This window comes from Perognathus longimembris, chromosome 17, assembly GCF_023159225.1.
Source record: "Perognathus longimembris pacificus isolate PPM17 chromosome 17, ASM2315922v1, whole genome shotgun sequence".
Classification (NCBI taxonomy): Eukaryota; Metazoa; Chordata; class Mammalia; order Rodentia; family Heteromyidae; genus Perognathus; species Perognathus longimembris.
In genome coordinates, this window is record NC_063177.1 from 28041710 (window position 1) to 28060879 (window position 19170).

At 40.8% G+C, this 19170-nt stretch overlaps 1 protein-coding gene across 1 annotated transcript in view; it reads left to right on the forward strand.

The window, feature by feature from the left end:
- Tex14 (testis expressed 14, intercellular bridge forming factor) overlaps positions 1-19170 on the forward strand; it is a 68437-nt gene that overhangs the window by 32739 nt on the left and 16528 nt on the right. The window contains exons 17-24 of the mRNA XM_048365533.1: positions 1452-1730; positions 3525-3625; positions 5923-6042; positions 10328-10394; positions 12778-12859; positions 15539-15598; positions 17250-17377; positions 18520-18728. Coding sequence (XP_048221490.1) covers positions 1452-1730; positions 3525-3625; positions 5923-6042; positions 10328-10394; positions 12778-12859; positions 15539-15598; positions 17250-17377; positions 18520-18728 — 1046 coding nt within the window. The remainder of the gene's footprint in view (positions 1-1451; positions 1731-3524; positions 3626-5922; positions 6043-10327; positions 10395-12777; positions 12860-15538; positions 15599-17249; positions 17378-18519; positions 18729-19170) is intronic.

The following is a 19170-nucleotide window of genomic DNA, read 5'->3' on the forward strand; positions in this document are numbered from 1 at the left end:
GCTCTACTTCCAGCTCTTTGAGTGCTTAATTGTGGATAAGAGTCTTACAGACTTTTCTTTCCTGACTGACTTTAAACTGCAATCCTCAGAAACTCAGCTTCCTGAGTAGCTAAGATTATAAATGTGAGCTACCAGTGCCTGGCTGAGATAATTTTAATTTAAAAACAAAGCCCTTCTGACTAGAAACCGCAGAAGGAAATGTTTCTATTTTTAGACTTGACAAGACATATTTCTATTGTCTATATAAATGTATATTATCTAACATTTAATAAGAAAATACACAATAGATATCTAGCAAATAAGCATTCTTCAAGTAGGAGAGCACATAGTTTATGAGCATTATCCTTTCATATTAGTATTATCTTATACTTAGAAGGATAAAGCAGGTGTCTGTGTGTGGTACATGCCTGTAATCCTAGCTATTTGGGAGACTGAGATCTGAGGATTGCTGCTTAAAGCCAGCTTGGGTAGGAAAGATGCAGGAGAGTCTTATCTCCAATTAAATATCAAAGGGAAAAAAAGCCAGAAGTAGAGATGTGGTAGTAGAACACCAGCCTTGAGTGAAAAAGCTGAACAAGAGTGTAAGGCCCTGAGTTTAAGCCTCCCCCCCTCCCAAAGATACAATATTTATTTTTTCAGTAGTAATATAGAACATTTGGGGGAAAAGACATATATGTACATACTCTTTCTGCTACAGACGGAAAGTTTCAGATGCTGTTTATCTCATTACATAAAAAAGAGAGTCCAGGGGCTGGGAATATGGCCTAGTGGCAAAAGTGCTTGTCTCATATACATGAAGCCCTGGGTTCGATTCCCCAGCACCACATACATAGAAAATGGCCAGAAGTGGCGCTGTGGCTCAAGTGGCAGAGTGCTAGCCTTGAGCAAAAAGAAGCCAGGGACAGTGCTCAGGCCCTGAGTCCAAGGTCCAGGACTGGCAAATTAAATAAATAAATAAATAAATAAATAACACAAAAAAGAGAGTCCAGGGTTGGGAAGGTGGCTTAGTGGTAGAGTGCTTGCCTAGCACACGTGAAGCTCTAAGTTTGATTCCTCAGTACCACATACACAGAAAAACCCAGAAATGAAGTGGTGGCTCAAGTGGTAGAGTGCTAGCCTTGAGCCAAGGAAGCTCAGGGGCAATCTAGGCTCTGAGTCTAAGCCCCAAGACTGGCCAAAAAAAAGAGAGGGTCCTCCGACACATTTGCTGCTGCCTTCAATTCAACATCAAAAACTTTTGTTTGAAGTCACTAAATGAAGTTATTTCCCCTACTCAATCAGTATTCCCTTCTTCTCCTAAGACAAACAGGGAAAGTTAGGCTGGTATAATTGTGCAAAGGCAACTATTGGTATTATATGAGCTATAATAGTATTACATGTCTCTTCATGATGAAAGCCTTTATTTTTAATGTTAACAGTGAGGCTTTAAATTTTTTTTTTCTTGTGCCCAGTGGAGGTGAAAGAAATGGCAGAAAAAGCAGCTGCAGGGCAGCTTCCATTACTTCCTTGGCATCCGCAGAGTAGTTTGACTTTAAAGAATAAGTCTGAAAATGAGCCTGATTACCTGCTACGGCACCCTGTTAGTGGTGTTGAAAATGAGGATTGGCAGCAAATTGTAGAGTATCACAGCAAGAATGAACCAGAAAGAAATGTCAAGTTTAGCAAAATAGACAACAGCGACTATGACAGAGACAAGCGCGTCAGACAGTATGGACCTCAAAGTTTCACCAGTAAGTCCATTTTGGGGGAATTGAGTTAGGTGAATACTGTCATGTTCTATTTCACAGTGTATCACCTCTCAGAAATATGTAAATACATGGAATATTTTCTTGCACTAATCTCTTCTCTTTGTTACTTTTTTGGGAAACTTGAATTCCAAGGAAAAGCAGCGATTCATGAGTTTTTTAAGTTATTAGAACAAAGTCCCTTTGTTAAAGGAAGCAAAAAAAACTCCATGTACTGATGCTGGCCCTGACCTAACCTAGTAAGGAATCTAACCTTTCTTATGTAGGATGAAGGTGAACCCTCACTATTAGCAGTTTCTGTACATTGCATTATAAGCTGAAAATAAATATACTGAATCTATACCAGGTGAACCTAGAGATAGTATGAAACATTTATGATCATGAGTTTATAAATTTGCAGGTTAAAACTGTTTAAGACTGAGCCAGGTGCTGGTGGCCCATGCCCAATCCTAGCTACTCAGGAAGCTGAGATCTGAGGATTGAGGTTTAAAGCCAATCCTGCAGGAAAGTATGAGACTCTTACCTCCAATAAACTACCAAAAATCTGGAAATGGATCTGTGACTTAAGTGTTAGAGCACTAGCCTTGAGCAAAAGAAGTTCAAGGATAGACTGAAGCCCTGGGTTCAAGCCCCAATGCCAGCGCACACACACACAAAAAGACTGAGCTAGGTACCAGTGGAACACAGCTGTAATTTTAGGTACTTAGGATGCTGAGAATGGGAGGATTGAAGTTTTAGGCCAGCCTGGATAGAAAGTTCATGAGGCCCCTTCTTAATCACTACTTGAACACGCTGACATGTGCTTGTCACCCTAGCTACCATGAGAAGCCTAAAATATGTGGATCTAGGTCTAGATATTTCAAAAATAACCAGCACAAGCCAAACTGAGATCATAGTTCAAAGCTTGCCCAGGCAAGAAAGTCTTTGAGATTGTTGTTTTTTTTTTTGTTTTTTTTTTTCCAGTCCTGGGGCTTGAACTCAGGGCCTGAGCACTGTGCCTGGCTTTCTTTTACTCAAAGCTAGCACTCTAGAATTTGAGCCACAGCGCCACTTCTGGCTTTTTCTGTTATGTAGTGCTGAGGAATCCAACCCAGGCCTTCATGCATGCTAGGCAAGCACTTTGCTGCTAAGCCACATTCCCAGCTCTGTGATACTCTTAACACCAGTTAACCATCAGAAAACTGCAAGTGGAGTTATGGCTCAAAATGGTAGCACACTAGCCTTGAGCACAATACTCAGGCCCTGAGTTCAAGCCCCACAACTGGCAAAAAACAAACAAAAATGGCACAAAAAGCCCTGGAGGCATGACTCAGCGCTAAAGCACCTACCTGTTTAGCAGCCCTGAGACTGAGTTCAAACTTTAGTACTGCCCCCACCCCCCAATAAAAAGAAAAAATCTTTGAAGAATGAATTTCTACCTAGTAATTACCGTACAATCTAGTTGGGATGTTGTTTCACAGTTTTTGAGTCAAAGGAAAGGACATCTAAAACTATCATTTATCTTAGGCAAAAAGTCTTATTAGCTTGGGTTTTGTCTTGTTTTGTTTTCCTTAAAAACATCTGTTCCTTACCAGGTATCATTTTTGAATGGGACAGGGGCAAAATGACACAGGACTACATTTTGGGACCAGGCTAAACTAACAATTTTCACTTTTTTCTAGGAGTATGTCCAGCTTTTGTAGAATATGCGTATATAATGTCTCTCATTGCCTTTTTCTCTTTTCATTCTATCTGAATATCATTGAATTATCATGTCCATGATTGTTTTATAATCATTAGATATCAGGCGCCCATCTTCCAGAAAATATGAGCAGCTAGAACATAGTGGAGCCTTTCAAGCAAGTTTCAGTACATCTGTGGCCATTGAGAAATCTTCCAGTGTAAGTAATATTGGACCTGGAGAGAGAGCCAAGTTGAGCCCTAGGATCTAATAACATAGAACTGAGTTGTCTTTATGTATCTTTTTTTTTTTTTTGGCCAGTCCCGGGCCTTGAACTCAGGGCCTGAGCACTGTCCCTGGCTTCTTTTTGCTCAAGGCAAGCACTCTGCCACTTGAGCCACAGCGCCACTTCTGGCCATTTTCTATATAAGTGGTGCTAAGGAATCAAACCCGGGGCTTCATGTATACGAGGCAAGCACTCTAGCTACTAGGCCATATTCCCAGCCCTGTCTTTATGTATCTTGATATCAAAATAATATCTATAATAATGATATATACTAACTATAGAATCATACACACACATATGCTGGTGTCAGTGGCTCATGTCTACTACTCAGGACTCTAAGCTCTGAGGATCATGGTTCAAAGCCAATCTGGGAAGAAAAGTGTTATGAGACTTTTTTTTAATCTCCAGTTAACTACCAGAAAACCAGAAGTGGGGCTGTGGCTCAAAGTGGTAGAGTGCTAGCCTTGAGAGAAAAGCTCAGTAACTGCACCCAGGTCCTGAGTTTAAGCCCAAGACAAACACAAAAAAATCATATATAATATGTAATATATATGATATGACATATATACATATATATGTACATTTATATACATATACATACACATATACATATGCTGGCATCAGTGGCTCACACCTGTAATCTTAGCTTCTCAGTAGGCTGAGATCTGAAGCCAATGGCTTGAAGCCAGCCTGGGCAGGAAAATCCATAAAACTTTTTTTTTTTGGTCTGTCCTGGGGCTTGGGACTCGACCTGAGCACTGTCTCTGGCTTCCTTTTGCTCAAGGCTAGGGCTGTACCACTTGAGCCACAGTGCCACTCCCAGCTCTTTTTGTTTATGTGATGTTGAGGAATTGAACCCAGTGCTTCATGCATGCTAGGCAAGCACTCTACCCCTAAGCCACATTCCCAGTCCCCCAGTTTTCTGATGGAACAAAATAAGGAGAAAAAGAAGATATGGAAAGGAAATTCTGTTACTTAATATTTTAATTATGTTAGTTTTTTTATTGTCAAACTGATGTACAGAGAGGTTACAGTTTCATACATTAGGCATTGGATACATTTCTTGTAAATTATGTTTGTTTTAAAAGTTAAAACTCTGGTAAGATTTTAATAAGCATTTTTCTTCGAGGTCCACTGATTTTGTTAAGTTATAAACATTGTCAGAGTAGTTGTGTACAGTTGTCTGGGACTCCTAGAAAAGTAGAGTACATATTGGCTGAACTTCAAAGTGGATGGGAAAGGTGGGTTGTGAAGGTGGCCAAAATGAAATGTCCTCAAAATTTTACTCTGTTATTATTATTATTAAACTCAGGGTGTGGGCACTGTTCCTGAGATTCTTTTTTCTTAAGCTTGGTGCTCTACCACTTAAGCAACAGTGCCACTTTGAGTTGTTTTTTTTTCTCAGTAGTTTATTGGGATAAGAGTCTTACAGTCTTTCCTGCCCTGGCTGACTTGGAACGGCAATCCTCAGATCTTAGTCTCTTGAGTAGCTAGAATTACAGGCGTGAGCCACCAGCACCTGGCTCAAAATTTTGTTTGTTTGTTTTTGCCAGTCTTGGGGCTTGAACTCAGCGTCTGAGCACTGTCCCTGGATTCTTTTTGCTCAAGGCTAGCACCCTACCACTTGAGTCACAGCACCACTTCTGGCTTTTTCTGTTTATGTGGTACTGGGGAATCGAACCCAGGGCTTCATGTATGCTAGGCAAGCACTCACTGCTAAGCCACATTCCCAGCCCTCAAGATTTTATTTTTATTGTTGAAGTTGCATTGCTATTGTAAAGATCATGTTTCTCTACTTGCTTTCCAATGATACTACCAGAAGACATGCAAGTCCTGAGCAGCCTCATCCTTCTTGTACATATGGCACTAACATGCAACTATGTCTGCCCTTGAAAGATCAAGGTGTTTAAATTTGTTCATCAGCTTTAGTTGTCTAGGGCCTTTCTTCTCTCCTAGAGTTTTAGAGCAGATAGATTGCTTAAACTCCACCCATTCTGTAAAGAGATGCTGAGACGGAGGACTCATTCCTCCTCCACAATTATTTCAAGCAGTTCACAACTACCTTGTTGTGAAAAGGCAAGCAGAGGCACATATGCAGGCAGACAAGGTGAGCCAGCTGAGCTGTCTGTGGGCTCTGGGTAGTCTCAGACAGGCCCATGGTTACTAAGTTGTAAAGGGGTTTGATTACAACGAACAGCAACTTAAAAGTGATTTTCTTACATTATTAATAGAATCAATCTGTGCAATCAACTTGTTCGGCAGAATCTTCTGAGGACCTAACAGATGAGTTTTTAACTCCAGACCATGAATATTTTTATTCCTCTGCTGCTCAAGAAAATTTATTTTTACAGGTAAACATTGTATATTCAGAATAAAGTACACCTTTGGATTTCTTTGTTGCTTTATTCCTTTAAATCTCTCTCTCTCTCTCTCTCTCTCTCTCTCTCTCTCTCTCTCTCTGTGTGTGTGTGTGTGTGTGTGTGTGTGTGTGTGTGTGTGTGTGTGTATCAGTACTGAGGCTTGAACTTAGTCTTGATACTGTCCCTTAGCTGTTTCACTCAATTCTGGTGCTCTATCACAGCTCTACTTCTGACTTTTTGTTGGTTAATTGGAGATAAGTCTTTTGGATTTTTCCTGCCCAGGCTGACTTCAAACCATTAAGTCCTGAGTATTTAGGATTACAGGTATGAGTCACTGGTACATTTTTATTGAGAAAAGTACCATGTATAAAAAAGTTTCCAAGCTTTTCATACTTCGTTTTTCGTTTTTACAGTCCTGGGGTTTGAGCTCAGGGCCTCATGATCACTAGGCTCACACACTACCACTTGAGTTATACTTCCAGTCCTGATTATTTTGGAAATGGCATCTAAACTATCTTCAGCTAGGATTATAAGCATGAATCACTAATGCCTGGCTCCTCTCTCTCTCTCTCTCTCTCTCTCTCTCTCTCTCTCTCTCTCTCTCTCTCTCTCCCTCTCCCTCTCTCTCTTTCTCGATGGGACTTAAATTCAGGGTCTGGTTACTGTCTCTGATCTTTTTTGCTCAAGTGCTCTACCACTTGGGCCACAGCTCCACTTTTTTTGGTGCTTAATTGGAGATTAGTGTCTTCCAAACGTTTCTGCCCCAGCTGGCTTCAAACTGCTAGTAGCCTCAGATCTCAGACTCCTGAGTAGGATTACAGGTGTGAGCCATCAGACCTGGCTTGTCCAACATTCTGTTTACTTCTCCCTCCCCCACATCCTCCCAAGTAGTCCCATATATATATGTATATCTTTTAGGTCTAGATTCCACAAATAAACAAAACAATCAGTATTTGACATATTGAGTTTGCTTTATCTCATTTCACTTGATTATCTCCAGTTTCTTCCACTTTCCTGAAAATTACAAAATTTCATTTTCTTTATTTCTAGTTTCATTTTCTTTATTTCTAATATTCTATGATTTATCTGTACCATGTTTTCTTTATCCATTCATCAGTTGTTGGGTACTACAGTCAATTCCATAGTTAAGCCATTGTGAACAGAGATGCAATAAACATTTTGGCATCTTAGGGTCATAAGATAGATCGGTTTTTTTAGTTGTGTTTTGTGTCTGTATGTATCTGTGTGTGCTGGTCCTGTTGCTTGAACTCGGCTGAGCTTTTTGTTTCTCAAGGTTGGTGCTTTATCACTTGAGCTACAACTCTACTTTCAGGTTTTTGATAGTTTATTGAAAATAAGAATCTCATGGATTTTCCTGACTGGTCTGGTCTGGCTTCTAGCTATGGTCTTTAGATCTCAACTTCCTGAGTAGCTAGGATTACAAGTGTGAGCCACTGGCACTTGTTTTTGTTTTTTCCTTTCTTTCCTTCCTTCCTTTCTTCCTTCCTTCCTTCCTTCCTTCCTTCCTTCCTTCCTTCCTTCCTTCCTTCCTTTCATTTTTTTTTTTTGGTTGTTCTGGAGATTGAATTCAGGGCCTGATTCTTACTGGACAGGCACTCTACCACTTGAGCCATACCCCTAGCTCCTTTTTGTTTGGTTATTTTTACAGGTAGGGCCTTCTATTTCTGATAACAGGCCTGAGCTTTGATCCACTTGTGTTTGCTCATGTTGCTGGGGCTGACAGCCATTTTACTTCTCCTATAGTTAGGACAAAAGGTGAGCACAATCATGCCCAGCCATGTTGAAATGGAGATTCAAGAATTTTTATGCTTGAGCTGGCCTTGAACCATGATCCCCTAGTCTCTTATCTTCCAAGTAGCTATGATCACAGGCTTGACCACTGTGCCTAGCCACCAAAGTGCTTTTGTTCATATTGCTTTATTCACATGCTCTTTTTTTTTTTTTAAAGAGATCTGTAGTCATTTGTGAAAACTGATGACCCGTAGATGTAGGGAATTCAGCCCATGCTATCAAGTGACAGTGATGAGAGAGCCAGGAGTAGAGGCAAGGGTTCAGCAACAAATGAGTACACTAGCTTTTGCAAGATGAAATTTATAAGATGAAATTACCTATATAATTTCTACCCAAACCCTCTTCTAATATGCTACTTTTTAAGACCTATCAATAGGAAAGGTAGAGTGGAGGAAGAGGAGAATTAAACACTTTAATCACAGCACTGGACTGACAAGAAAAATCTCAGGATACATCAAAACAATACTTCCCATTTGTCTCTTAGTTCTGAAAATTCAGAGCAGTTTTTTTTTTTATTATTATCAACAGTCCCTTAAGTATTTTTTTGTTTCACTGTACACAAACTGGGACACTAACAACAACATATATATACATAATATATGTACATATATATATACATATATACACACACACACATAATACACACACACACATTGTCAGTCCTGGGGCTTGAAGTCTGGCTGGGAACTGTCCCTGGCTGCTTTTGCTCAAGGCTATCACTCTACCTCTTGAGCCACAGCGCCACTTATGGCTTTTTCTATATATGTGGTGCTGAGGAATCGAACCCAGAACTTCATGTATATGAGGCAAGCACTCTACCACTAGGCCATATTCCCAGCCCTAAAAAATATTTAATTTCTGGTGGCTCACGCTGGTAATCTTAGCTACTCAAGAGACTGAAATCTGAGGATCTTGGTTCAAAGCCAACTCAGGCAGAAAAGTCATTGTGAGACTCTTATCTCCAATTAACCACTCAAAAACCAGACTCAAAGCTGTGGTTCAAAATTGTAGACCACTAGCCTTAAACAAAAGAGCTCAGAGGCATCACTCAGGCCCTGGATTCAAGCCCCCCCCAATCAACAAAAATAAAAGAAAAAAGTATTTAATAAAAAGACTTAAAAAGCACTGAGCTAGGCATGGTTGAACCATGTAGTTAGGTGTGATGGTGCAGGCCTGTAATCCTAGGGAGGCTGAGGCAGGATCATAAGTTCCAGGCCAGCCTGGTCTTATAGCCATTTTGGGCCAATTTTTTCAACATTCTTTTTTTTTTTTTTTTTGGCCAGTCCCGGGCCTTGGACTTGGCCTGAGCACTGTCCCTGGCTTCTTTTTGCTCAAGGCTAGCACTCTGCCACTTGAGCCACAGCACCACTTCTCGCCTTTTGTATATATGTGGTGCTGGGGAATCGAACCCAGGGCCATATTCCCAGGCCCTATTTTTTCAACATTCTTAGACTCTTCTGATAAAGCTCCCAATAACTAAAACATCTTTGTTAGAAGATTTGAGTCAGCAGAGGATAGTGATGCAAAGAAAGTCACGTGATTAATCCTTACTATAGGATGTAGAAGCAAAGCTTGTTGAGAACAAATAGACGTCTGATGTCTGTGGCGTAATTTGTTCACTTTCTGTAAGAGGCTTGGGGCTGAAGACATGGTAAAGTAATTACAGAGCATATTTGATACCTGAGTTCAATCCACGATACACAGTACTGGAAAAAAAAGAGATGAGCCCATTATTCTTAAAGTCACCTCAGAAGAGACCTTATGAAGATTTCTAAGTTTTAAGACAGCAAGAGGACTGAGGGTATAGCTTATACCAGGAAAAGGTCAGTTTTCCTCCCCAGCAAGGCAAAAAAAACCCCTCTAACTGGAGGAATGACTCATTGGTAAAGTACCTACCTAACAAGTACAAAGGCCTGAGTTTAAATCCCAATAATACCAAAAAAAATTTAATGACTTTTCTGAGCAGTACTGTGCTTTGAACTCTTGGCCTCAAGTTTACTCTGCTTGCTTGCTCAGCTGGCATTCTATCACTTGAACCATGCCTCCAGCCCTGTGTCTTGCTGGTTCTGTTGGAGATTGAGCCTCAGACTTTTTTTTTTTATGCCTTAGCTGGCTTTGAACCATGACCTTCTCTATCTCAGCATCTTGAGTAGTTAGGATTATAGGTGTGAGACACCTGCATCTGATCTCCCTTGACTTTTTTTTTTGGCCAGTCCTGGGGCTTGAACTCAGGGCCTGAGTACTGTCCCTGGCTTCCTTTTGCTCACGGCTATCACTCTACCACTTGAGCCACAGCGCCACTTCTGGCCGTTTTCTATATATGTGGTGCTGCGGAATGGAACCCAGGGCTTCATGTATACAAGGCAAGCACTCTTGCCACTAGGCCACATTCCCAGCCTTCCCTTGACTTTCTGATGATACATCAGCCTCCAGTGAACCTTCTTTCTTTACTCTTCTTTTGTAGACTTCAAGTCCCATAGAAGATGACTTTGAAGGAATACAAGGTACATTTGCTCAACCTCAAGGCTATGGTAAGACCTAAAGCAGATTCCTTTGAGAATATATTACCTTCATTTACTGTAGGAGCACAGATGTTTACAACTGGAAGGGTTCTTAGAGATAATCTCATCCAGGCCTTTCATTTTGTGGATGAGAACATAGAGCTTGGTGATATCCTTGCATTAAAACAAACCCTCTGCTTCTCAGGAGCCATAGATACTCACATGTTGTGTTGTTTATACCTCTACTTGTATTATTGCATGCACTGTAATCATTGCTGCTTTACCACACACCCTAACTTATCACTAGAGTTTAGGCTCCTTGTTGGCACATAGCAGGTACGTGAGGTCTTTGTTGAGCAACCTTAGAGATTTACCCAAGCCATTGAACTACTTATTGATATAATACAAGCTAGAGCTCATTTTCCATGCCTTTCATCATCCCAGCAGCCCAAGTTTCACTATCATCTTATTTTTCTTGCTTAGTATTTTAACATAGAGCTAATAATAACCACTACTCACCCCTTGAAAATCTTTAGTTTCTATGTAATAAAAGGAGCCTTCCATTACATAAAGTTAACATTGGACTAGCAGCTATGGGTATGCCACAAGATATAAATAACTGTTGGTTCTGTTACAGATTTTTTTAAAGTATACAGATATATACTTTTGCCATTTTAAGTTATGCAGCCCTGTATTTTTACACCAGAGTGAAAGCTGTGTGTGGTAGTGTATGCCAACAATCCCAGCTACTTAAGAGGCTGAGGCAAGAGGAATATGAATTTGAGAGCCAGCCTGGGTAAATTAATGAGATCCTGTCTCAAAATAAAATTAACGAAGGGCTGGGAATATACATCATAGTAAGAGTACTTGCCTAGCATGAGTAAGGCTCTGGGTTCAATCCCCAGCACATGAACAAAAAAGCTTCAAACTTTTAGATGAATAGTTATATTCTTAGGATATATATTGAAAGTCTCCAAAGTGTTTGGGCCACCTTCCTTTTCCTTCAGAGGCTTTCTACCCTGGACAGTTTTATGTGGGTCTGGTCTGAACATGGCCTCTGTCTGTGTTTTGGAGGAGGCTTGCATAGAATGGAAAAGTAACAAGACAGACAGGTCCAAAAGCCAGGGACAGTTTTATATGGACATGAAAAAGCCTTGAATTTCTACTTCATTCTCTTCTTTTGGTCTCCTCTACCCAGTTTTCCACCCAGAGCTGTGATAGATACCCTCTTCATAGCAATAGACATGACAGGGTACAGTAGGATGCATTCTGGGTTCTAAATCCTGTTTTGCCACTGACTTGTAACATTGGACAAGACAGTTAATCTCAACTGCTCACTCTTGTTTCTCAAACTCTAAAATCTCTTATTTTACCTCAGCTCTAAATTATACTTGTTAGGAATTAGTTTATGTTTTCTACATATTTATCACTTTAAAAAAAAGGACTGCAGGAAGAGGAATCTCAGTGTCTCTCTACTGGTGAGTTTTCAGTCTCTTGACACTATAGGTGACAGTGCTCCGATGAGCCCCTAGTGACCCCTTGGATCTGAGGAGCAGGGCATTCTGGAACATTTGGAATGTGGGCTGGCTGCTTTGTCTGTTCCCATCTCTATAAACTAGGACAGTTCAATGATGAAAAAGAAAATGAATGCTGGCTCTATTTAAGTATCTGAAAAGCATTTTTCCTGAGAATTAGGGAGGAATAATGACTTCAGATGCTTGATGCCAAGGAGAACTAAAGACAATTCGGTTAGTTTTTAAAAAACCCATTTTCTGCCCCTTCTCTTTAGATGGTTTTGTTGGCCAAGCAGTATAGTTAGCACTCTGGGAATGTCTTTTCTGTTTGGAATCTTTAGTGAACAAGCAGTTCTTGGTTTCATCGCCCCCTGGTGTCTGTTAATGGGAACGGGGTCAGTTTGCTTTGAAAAGAATAATTATGTCTTTCTAACTGAAAGGTCAGTAAATGACTTGATTGTATTCTGAGTGTCAGAATATAGTTCTCCCCTCTGAGCAAGGAAAATAAACTTTTAGAGTAGAGCCATCTTCTACAACACTCGATCCAAACTCAGGGCAGCACTTTTTTTTTTTTTTTTTTTGGCCAGTCCTGGGCTTTGGACTCAGGGCCTGAGCACTGTCCCTGGCTTCTTCCCGCTCAAGGCTAGCACTCTGCCACTTGAGCCACAGCGCCGCTTCTGGCCGTTTTCCGTATATGTGGTGCTGGGGAATCGAACCTAGGGCCTCGTGTATCTGAGGCAGGCACTCTTGCCACTAGGCTATATCCTCAGCCCCAACAGGGCAGCACTTTTTAGCCAGATATTTCTCATTCTACACGAGACCAAGAATAATTGTAGAGAATGAAAATAATAACCTGGATTAGTAAAAATTCATTAAAATATTTTTCTCTATTATTTCAGGCGAGGAAAATGTAAAAATTAAAAAAATGGTTGCAAAGAACTCAGAGATTTTTACTGGGTCTCAATTCCAACCTATACAAAGGTATGAGCTGTTTTTGTCTTTCTGATCCAGATGAAAGGTTAAATGGTGAAAAATCTTCATATATATATTTATATATATACCTATATATTGTTTGACTTCATATGTATTAATCACTATCTTACAAAAATTAGCCTAAGCCTTGTGGCTCATGCCTGTACTCCTAAGTACTCAAGAGGTCAAGTTCTGAGGATCCCAGCACAGGCAGGAAGGTAAGTGAGAGACTCTGATCTCCAGTTTACCACCAAAAAGCCAAAAGGGGTTGTGGCTCAAGTGGTAGAACACTAGCCTGGAGCACAAAAGCCTAGGGGCAGCATCCAGACCCTGATCCAGGTATTTCCCCACTCCCACCCCCCAAAAAATAGATAAATAAATTAGTAGTTGAAACTTATGCAGTTGAAACTTTTTAGGAATTGTTCAGCAAAACTTGAGAAGTAACGAAGAGTAGCCTTTTTGGTTGTAGTAGTTGTTGTTAGTTGTGGGCTTGAACTCAGGGCCTGAGCACTGTCCCTGGGCTTCTTTGTGCTCAAGGCTAGTGCTCTACCACTTGAGCCACAACACTACTTCTGGTTACTGAGTAGTTAATTGGAGGTAAGAGTCTCACAGGGACTTTACTGCCTATGCTGGCTTCAAACCCCTATCCTCAAATCTCAGCCTCTTGAGTAGGTAGGATTACAGGCATGAGCCACTGGCACCCAGCCAAAAGTAGTCTTTTTTTGTATTCAGGTCCAGACTCTGATATTCTATCCCACTGGTCTTGGTTATAGACCCTTCCTGTAAAATAGGGATAATAATCCTTACCAAGCTGGACGCTGGTGGCTCACACGTATAGCCCCAGCTACTTTGGAGGCTGAAATCGGAGGATCATGGTTCAAAGCCAGCCCTCCCAGGAAAGTCCATGAGACTTTCCAATTAACCACTAGAAAACCGGAAGTGGAGCTGTGGTTCAAGAGGTAGAGTGCTAGCCTTGAGTAAAAAGAAGCCAGGGACAGTGCTCTGGCCCTGAGCCCAAGCCCCACAACTAACAACAACAAAAAATCCTTACCAAGAATGTTGACACGGATTTTAAAGTAATGATTTACCTCCTGGGCATTTATCCCAGAGAAATAAAAGCTTATGTGGACACAAAACCACAAATTTATTTGTGAATGAATGTTTTATAGCAAATTGATGATAGTCCCAAACTGAAAACCAGGCATCCTCAACCATGTAAATGATTAGATACATTGTGGTACATCTATACACTAAATACTACTCACTTGTAAAAATGGAATGAAATATTGGTATATAAAACACTCCAGATAAATCGCCAGATAATTATGCTTCATGAAAAATGCAATCCTATGGAGTTATTAGTTGAACAATCCACTTAAATAACACTCTTTAACATGACAGACTTATAGGGAACAGGTAGGAGGTATAGGCATGAATATAGAGGCAACATGAAGAATCTGTGGTAATGGACATGTCTGCATCATGTTGATATCCTGGTTGTGATATTGTTCCGTAGACTTACAAGATTACGATTGGGGAAGATTGGGCAAAGTGTATCTATTTTTTTTTAAATAACTGCAAGTGACTTCAATGACCTCATTTAATTATAAAACAGTAACAGATGTAAAATGTTGGGTATGAAAACTATCAATGTGGGCTGAGAATACGGCCTAGTGGCAAGAGTACTTGCCTCGTATGCATGAAACCCTAGGTTCAATTCCTCAGCACCACATATAGAAAAGGCCAGAAGTGGCGCTGAGGCTCAAGTTGGCAGAGTGCTAGCCTTGAACAAAATGAGCTCACGGATAGCACCCAGACCCCTAATTGAAGCCCTACCACCAGAAAACAAACAAAACAAAACAAAAAACACAGGTCAACCCGAATCCATCTTCTTTGCCTTATACAGTTGATTTCACAGGAATGTTATAGGATTGAAAATATGAAGACATATGCAAAGATTGAGCATAGGATCTGGCTTTTAGTTACTAGTGTTTCATGAATATTGAAACAGAATATTAACTATTAGTTAAAGTAGAAGTAGATGGTTTGTTTTTCAGTATTCTCTTCTGGCCATTGTGGTACAAGCTTCTTCTAGACTTTTTTTTTTTTTTTTTTGGTTCTCTGTACCAGGAAGCTATTTCATAGCTCTTAAAGCTTCGTGGCTATGTCCCTTGCTCAAATGTCTACCTCCCAAAAGAATTCTTGTGCTCCATTGATTTTTCTTAGGAAACTTACTGTCATATCATGGCATATGTCAGAGCTGAGCTGACCTTTCAAGAATGTTTATTCATAGGCTGGGAATATGGCTTAGCAGTAGAGTGCTTGCCTAGCATGCATGAAGCCCTGGGTTTGATTCCTCAGCACCACATAAACAGAAAAGGCCAGAAGTGGCACTGTGGCTCAAGTGGTAGAGTGCTAGCCTTGAACAAAAAGAAGCCAGGGACAGTGCTCAGGCCCTGAGTCTAAGTCCCAGGATTGGCAAAAAAAAAAAAAAAAAAAAAAAAAGAATGTTTATTCAGTATATAAAAAGGACTCGGAACTCACATATTCCAGAGAACTTCTGGCTAGTTTGCAGCAGAGTCAGAACCAGAACCCACATTTGCACTTCCATTGGGCTTATAAACTACTTTGTACCAAGCTGGTGCACTTCATTGACAGGGGATCTCATTAATTCTCTTTCTCTTACAGTACTAGAAGTGAACAAGAGACCTTAAAGGACCCACCAAAGGAACTGAAAGGGAAAGACATGTATGCTCACCAAAGGATGTTTGGTAGCCTAAGGATGTTTGTGTCAAGTCTTGGTTTTATGGAATAGTATTTCCTTGTTTGTAAGACTCTGCATTCTTTTCATTTTTATGTATAAACGTACTGTGAATATGTTTCTTCTTTCACCAAAAGGCTGTAATTCAATTGATGATGTGGTTTATAATGAATAGAATCTTATAATCAAGGAAACACAGAAATAATAATATAATAAGAATAATAATGAAGGGCTGGGAATATGGCCTAGTGGTAGAGTGCTTTCCTTGTATACATGAAGCCCTGGGTTCAATTCCTCAGCAGCACATATAGAAAAAGCCAGAAGTGGCGCTGTGGCTCAAGTGGTAGAGTGCTAGCCTTGAGCAAAAAGAAGCCAGAGACAGTGCTCAGGCCCTGAATCCCAAGCCCCAGCACTGGCAAAAAAAGAATAATAATGAAGCCAGATGCTAGTGGCTCACACCTGTAATCCTAGCTACTCAGGTGGCTGAGATCTGAGGATTGTAGTTCAAAGCCAGCCCAGGCAGGAAAGTCTCTGAGTCTTATCTCCAGTTAACTGGAAGTGGGGAAGCGTTGCTGTGGCTCAAAGTGGTAGAAGTGCTAGCCTTGAGCTAAAGAGCTCAGGGACAGTGCCAGGACCCAAGTTCAAGCCTCAAGACCACCCCCCACCTCCACCCCCACAACCCCAAAAACAGAAGAATGAGTTTACAGTTAAGGTAGATTTGTGTGTGTGTGTGTGTGTGTGTGCATGCGTGCACTGTCCCTTAGCTTTTTTACTCAAGGTTGTCAGTCTACCACTTGATCTACAGCTTTACTTCTTTGGAGGCTTTTGGATTTGCCTGTCGTGGCTGGCTTTTGAACCACTATCCTTAGACCTCATCCTCCTGACCAGGTAGGATTACTGGTGTGAGCCCCCAGCACCTGGCCCTAAAATATTATTTAATTCTGACATATTGCCAATAAAGATTTGTAGACAAGTCTACTTTCAAAGTTCATGTCAGAGGCATGTTGTGGTGGCACAACATGCCTGTGATTCCAGCACTCAGGCTATAACAAAAGGCTATAACAAAAGGACTGTGAGTTTGAGGCCAGTCCTGTTTCAAAAGAAAACAAAACATATTGAGTGCTAGTGGCTCACACCTGTAATCCTAGCTCTTCAGGAGGCTGAGATCTGAGAATTAAGGTTCAAAGCTAACCCAGGTAGGAAAAGACCATGAGATTCTTATCTCCTAGTAACCACTAAAAAACTGGAAGTAGAGCTGTGGCTCCAGAGGTAGACACTAGCCTTGAGTGACAAGGCTAAGCCCTAGTACTGGCATACACACACACACATAAAAAATACAACAACAACTAAAAAGAAAAGTTCCGGGCTGGGGATATAGCCTAGTGGCAAGAGTGCCTGCCTCGGATACACGAGGCCCTAGGTTCGATTCCCCAGCACCACATATACAGAAAACGGCCAGAAGTGGCGCTGTGGCTCAAGTGGCAGTGTGCTAGCCTTGAGCGGGAAGAAGCCAGGGACAGTGCTCAGGCCCTGAGTCCAAGGCCCAGGACTGGCCAAAAAAAAAGAAAGAAAAGTTCCTATCAGGAAAATTTTTTTCTAAACATGTTCATACTATGTATTCTCATCTTAATTATTTAGATCACTGACAGACATTCAAGACCTGTCCAGCATTTCCCGTGAACAGGATGGCTCTTTCAAGGAAGCCTCATGTAAAACACCCAAACTAAACCATGGGCCTACTAGTGTGAGCACTCCACTCAGCCCAGGTAATCATACACAGGAAGTATTTTTACAGAGGAGATCTCAGCCCTTATTCACTGAGTTTGAGAAGCCAGACTGGAAAATAGACCTGATAGGTATTTTCTTCAAGAGTAAAAGTGTTTTCTTAGGGCCAAAGCTGAAGAGTAATCCTGTGGGAAGCCAAGTAGGAGTGGTGGTAGTAGTGATTTATTGGCTGTTTGGTTTGGGTTAGTGTGGTAGTGATAGAAATATTAAAGTATAGAGCTTACTATATACTGTAAAAACGACTGAATTTATTGCAGAAACATTGGATCCTCTAGACTTGGCAATTTAAACAGTACTTTTCATAGTACTGGGATTTTAACTCAGGGCCACTCACTTTCTAGACAAATACTCTACCATTTCAGTCTGGCCCTGATATATACTTTTTGGGTTTTTTTCTGTACCTGGTAATGAGTATTGGGATCTGGGCACAGACAGATGCTGTTTCTTAGTTTTTTGCTCAAGGCTAGCACCCTATCACTTGAGCCACACGTCCACTTCTGGTTTTTTTTTTTTTTTGGTTTGGTTTGTTTCTTTTTGCTAGTTAAAAGTCTCATGGATTTTCCTGCCCAGGTTGGCTTTGACCCATGGTCCTCAATTTTCAGAATAATTAGGATTGTAGGCATGAGCCACCAGCCTGGCTCATATATTGTTCTTGAATCCTGCTGTTATATACAACCAGCACCAAATACCTTCTCTTTAGTGTCCATATTTCCAGCATATTTGTAGTTTAATCTCCCTTTATTTTATCTTTTTTTTTTTTGCCAGTCCTGGCCTTGGACTCAGGGCCTGAGCACTGTCCCTGGCTTCTTCCCGCTCAAGGCTAGCACTCTGCCACTTGAGTCACAGCGCCACTTCTGGCCATTTTCTGTATATGTGGTGCTGGGGAATCAAACCCAGGGCTTCATGTATACGAAGCAAGCGCTCTTGCCACTAGGCTATATCCCCAGCCCCCTTTATTTTATCTTGATGGGTGAATTTAGAGTGTTTATACCTTGATTTGTGTCTCAGATTAGTGATTGCTTCAGTTATTAACAATATGGAAAATCCCTAGCATAATGACAAAGTTTTGTGGTATTTTGCAATGTGAAGAATTCAGACTCTATTGCTCTCTTCTTTCCAACAGAGTCAGTGTCTTCAGCTGCCAGTCGTTATAAAGACTGCCTTGAAATTATCCCATTTCAGGTTAAAACAGAGTCTACGTCTTTCTGTGCTAGTCAAGAATCTGTTAGAACTTTGTCTGATAAATTTGTAACTGTGCGAGAGAGAGCAAAGTGCCTAGATTCCCTTTTCACTTCTTCTGAAACTTATTACCCTGCAAGACTGACTGATCTGGTAAGTTTACCAATTCTGTTATATATTCATGAGGTCAGCCTCATGATCCCAAAGGCTAAAGTATTTTTTATCAGATGTATTAAGAAACAAGAGAGCTGGGAGCATGGCTTCGGGAAGAGCTCCTGCCTAGCAGTTGTGAAGCTTTGAGTTCAAACACCAAAAGAAACCAGAAATGAACTGGATCCTTTCTCTGCTTACCAAGGGTTCCTCTCCTGAATTTGTATTGCAGAGGTTTAAATTTTTACTTCATTCTCAGAGCCTCCCATGGTTACTTCCTCCATGAGTTAAATTTTTAAAAATCGTTATTGTAAGGTGAGGAATTAGTTACATACATACATTAGTTACATACATCAGGTAACAAGTATATTTCTTCTTGGACGAAGTTACCCCTTCTCTTGCTCTCTCCCAGTTTTTTCATGCCATCCTACCCACAAGTTGTCAG